This window comes from Brassica oleracea, chromosome C9 (assembly GCF_000695525.1).
Source record: "Brassica oleracea var. oleracea cultivar TO1000 chromosome C9, BOL, whole genome shotgun sequence".
Taxonomy (NCBI): Eukaryota; Viridiplantae; Streptophyta; class Magnoliopsida; order Brassicales; family Brassicaceae; genus Brassica; species Brassica oleracea.
Genome location: NC_027756.1, coordinates 49,087,263 through 49,091,925, shown reverse-complemented (window position 1 = coordinate 49,091,925; position 4,663 = coordinate 49,087,263). Strand labels below are relative to the sequence as shown.

The 4,663-nt window shown below is 44.3% G+C and overlaps 1 protein-coding gene across 1 annotated transcript; it reads left to right on the top strand.

The window, feature by feature from the left end:
* The first annotated feature begins 637 nt into the window (after nucleotides 1–637).
* LOC106315250 (protein SON-like) lies at nucleotides 638–2,164 on the top strand. The gene has a single exon (XM_013752995.1). The coding sequence runs from the start codon at nucleotides 638–640 to the stop codon at nucleotides 2,162–2,164; it is 1,527 nt and encodes a 508-aa protein (XP_013608449.1).
* The last annotated feature ends 2,499 nt before the right edge of the window (nucleotides 2,165–4,663 follow it).

Here is a 4,663-nt window from a genome sequence, read left to right as displayed (position 1 = left end):
CTTAGTGAGATTTGGCTGATCAAAGTGCATGAACTGATCAAAAGGGTCGATCAGTCCATCAGTACGGTCGCCGGTACTTGCAGTATGAGGCAATCGAGCCAAAAGAGAGAAGTCTCGATCATTTTGTGAAACCTCATAATCCAAGTCAAGTCTGGCATGATCTTTCTCAAGTCTGGCATGATCCAAGTCAAGTCTGGTACAGTGAAAAACATGAACCTCGGTTGAAATGTTCAGAACGTCCTGAACTCCATGCTGAGCTGGTTCCATGTAATGATCCGTGGACTGCGGCACATCAGGCATATCCCACAGTATCTCCTCCTAACAGCCTTTACCGACTACACCTCCAAGCTCTCTCCATATCTGCTTCACAGAGAGTAGAGAAAAATAAAAAACCATGGATCCTCCCTGTACTTCGAAGATCTGGAAAACTACAATATCTCAGCTAAAGAATGGTCTCGTTTTTACAGACGACCTGCACTCTTTGTAGTGTTTTGGTCCCTGTTACAAAACGCAGATCCTTACTTCAAGATTACATCTACTTCTCCTTTGTTGGGTCCTAGCTCCCACAGAAGAAGGCGGTTCTATTGTCATTCAAGAATTCTCACCCTAGATCTACAAGCTACCTGGAAAATACAAGATGTCTCAGTCACTTACAACCTCCAGCAAGAACAAGGCGATAGTACAAGTGCAAGAGGATGACGACCTGGTTATTCTCCCGGCAGTTGATAACTCGGAACTGATAGCCCGCTTCAAGCTCAGCCTGGTGGGACGGCTCTTCAACAGAGAGAGGCGTAGTGTTGAATCCCTTATTGCTTTACTCCCACGACCAAATATCTGGGACGTTGAAGGCAGAGTCTGTGGAGTAGACTTGGGAAACCAAAGATTTCAGTTTGACTTTGATTCTGAAGATGATCTTCAGAAGGTTCTGAGTAAAAGGCCTTGCCATTACAACAAATGGTCCTTTGCTCTAGAGAGATGGGCACCTCACATAGGTGACTCATTCCCTAACACTATGACATTTTGGGTCACTGCTTTGGGGATCCCCACACACTTCTGGCTTGACCCGATCTTCAGAGCCCTTGGAAGAAGGCTTGGAAATGTGGGTCTGGTGGAAGAAAAAACAGCGAAGTTCCAAGTTGAGATTAATGCTGAACTCCCTTTGAAATTTTCTCTTTGTGCGCAGCTCCCCTCTGGGGAAATTGTTCCAGTCTCCTTGGAATATGTCAACCTCCACCGATGGTGCCACTCCTGCCGTCTAATATCCCACGAAGAAGATACTTGCCCAACGCTATCTGAGGAACAAAGAGAGAACCATCGACTGATAAAGGAAGCTAACAGAGAGGCTAACAGAGACCAAGGCCAACAATCCAGACTCGATATGAATAGAAAGGGAGACCTCTCAAAGCGTTTCAGTGCAGCTGCCCCAAAGGCTCCAAGCTATCTCGAGAGACGCTCCGGGAAAGGAACTCAAAGAGATAACCGGGATAGAGTTTGGAAACGCATGGACTCCCGGTATGCTCCTAGAGATGACCACCGTGAGAAAAATCGACATGTCCCTCGCGAAAGAGATATCCTACCACCTAGCAAAGAAGCATACAACAAGAGAAGGTATGATGATTCCTTCGCAGCAAGCAAACATCGTGAAAAAGCCAGGAGGGAAGAGAGGAAGCGTGTACCTACATCACAAAGCTCTAAGGGAGAGATAGCTCCTGAAGAACCCGGTGATAAACAACTTGCGCGGCCTTCCTCTAGCTCAAAAAGAGAGAAAATAGTTGATGTCCCTCTTAAAACATCGCTGACACAATCCCAACTGGCTAAACAAGTCAACTCCTCCCCGGATCATGTCAGGGAACGTCCCTTTAGATTAGCCCTCCAGAAATCTTCAGGAGACTTGAAGTTGAAAGGAAAAGTTGGGGATTTGGGAGATTCCTCCGAATCCGTAAGATCAGCAAAGAAGAGTCTGAGGTTCGCCGCTGAGACGAATCGATCACCACCCAAAACCCACCCAAGATCACCACCTAACAGCGAGGAAAGGAAGAAAAAGAGCTGGTATGAGATGACATTGGAGGAGGAAGAAGAGGTAAGCAAACAAGCTACAGATGATAAAGATAAGCCTTACTCGGGTGATCCAGAATTAAATGAAGTTGATGACCCTAATGCGTAGAAAATTCTGGAAGACGACGATTGGATGATTGATGGTGAAAACTTTGATGATGATGACCTGATGGATGAGGATGACTTGCTATACGATGGGAACCACAAGGAAGAAGAGGTTGAGCAGCCGATGGCCCCACAGACTACGCCGAGGCCGATCGCCAATGAGCGCGATGGGGGAGAAGAAGGCTGAAGAGACGCTGAACCGGCCCGTGGGGAACGCGACATGGCCTGGCTCCAGCAACAATCATCAGCAACCACCAACCCTTTCATCGCAATCACCGTTCAAGAAGAAGAAAGGATCACCGAACCCTAATGCTGCGGGACTTTCACTGAGGAAGAGGAACATGCTAAAGGGCCGGGCCTCACCCAAAACCAAGGATGGGCCAGCGCTGGGCTCTAACTCCTATATGGGTCGAATTAATAAACCTTCAAGTGGAGGCAGTGAAGATGTTTCTGCAAAGATAAAGAACAAAACTGCAAAGGTGGGAAGCAAGCCACCCAAGATCCCCAAATGAACACAATAGCGTAGAATTGTCAGGGTGCGGGTGCCGACCTTACTAAGGAGCACCTCCACGAACTTTATCATTGTTTTCTACCTAAATTTCTTCTTCTTTCGGAGACTAAAAACAATCGACATGTCTTGCAAGATGTGCAAGTTTCTTTTGGTTATGATCATGTTTGTACTGTTGAAGCGGTTGGTCGGAGCGGAGGTTTAGCACTTTTTTATATGGATGATCCATCTGTTACTATTTTGTATGTGGACCATCATATGATTGATATCGAACCTAGATTTGAAGGACATGAAATCTTTATGACTTTCGTGTACGGAGACTCTGTTGTCAAACATCGGGACCAAGTTTGGGAACGATTGTCACGCATGAGTACTACACGTAGTAAAGCTTGGTTTATGATTGGAGACTTCAATGAGATCACCGGTAATCATGAAAAGAGGGGAGGAAGACGTCGTCTAGAGAGTTCTTTTCTCCCTTTCCGAATCATGTTAGAAAATTGTGTAATGATGGAATTCCCATACAAAGGAAATTCATTCTCGTGGGTGGGAAAAAGACGATCTGGGAAAGTTAAATGCAAACTAGACATAGTTGTGGCAAATGAAGAATGACACGCCTTATTCAACCAATCAGTTGTGGAATTTTTACAATTATGGGGGTCGGACCATAGACCGGTCCTGGCACGGATTCAGTCTAGGGTTAGGAGGTCACGAAAGAATTTAAGATTTGACGAGATGGATTGGAAAGCCGGGCTTCAAGGAAGCAGTAATTTCGGGATGGGGACGATTTGATGAAATTCCAATGAGGAATTATCACCAAAAAGTTACCTCATGTCTACATAAAATTAGCTCATGGAAGAAGCAAAATTCTACAAATTCTGCTATATTGATAAAAGAGTTCAAAGACAAGATAGATTTCGCACAGGATGATGATTTCACTACACAGAAGAACTGGAAGATTTGAGGAAACAACTGATTTTGGCGTTTAGAGAAGAAAATACCTTTTGAGAACAAAAAAATAGAGATCAATGGCATAAAGATGGGGACAGGAACACAAAATTTCATCATGCTATTACAAAGAAACGGAGAGCACAAAATCAGATAATTAGTATCAAAGACAAACATGGGAAGCTGGTAGAGAGTGAAATCGAGGTGGAGAACGTAGCTATTCAATACTTTTGAGATTTCTTCTCTACCTCTTCGCCGACAGAGCTAGACGCCTCACTCCGTTTTATCTCGGAAAAGGTGTCCAATACCGACAATAGGTTACTTTTAAAGGAACCGTCGGAACATGAAATTAAAAAAGCTCTTTTCGATATCAACCCAGATAAAGCACCCGGACCTGATGGTATGACTAGCAAATTATTTCAGAAATTCTGGCAGGAGATGCGGCAAGACATTATTAGACTTGTCCGCGATTTCTTTACGACATGTATTTTTGACCCACTTTTGAACCAGGCGAATATCTGTCTCATCCCAAAAAAGAAGAAACCCCGGAAAATGACCAATTTTAGACCTATTAGTCTTTGTAATGTCAGTTACAAGATTATATCTAAACTCCTATGCAAGAGACTTAAGAGAGTTATCCCGCACTCGATCTCGGAAACACAATCGGCCTTTGTGGCAAAACGTTTGATTATTGACAATATCCTAATAGCACAAGAGAACTTTCACGCCCTACGGACGAACCAACGATGTAGAGAAGACTTCATGGCTATCAAAACAGATATGGGCAAAGCCTATGCTAGAGTAGAATGGAGCTTTTTAGCTGCTTTGATGATAAAGATGGGCTTTGATGAAAGACTGGTTGACCTCATTATGTGTTGTGTCACGTCGGTCACATATCAAGTCTTAGTCAATGGGCAACCGAGAGGGAGTATCCTACCTAAGAGAGGGTTAAGACAAGGCGACCCCCTCTCTCCTTTTCTGTTTATTCTGTGTACGTAGGCATTGATCTCACTGCTGAATGAAGCGGAAGTAGAGAAGAAGATTACGGGT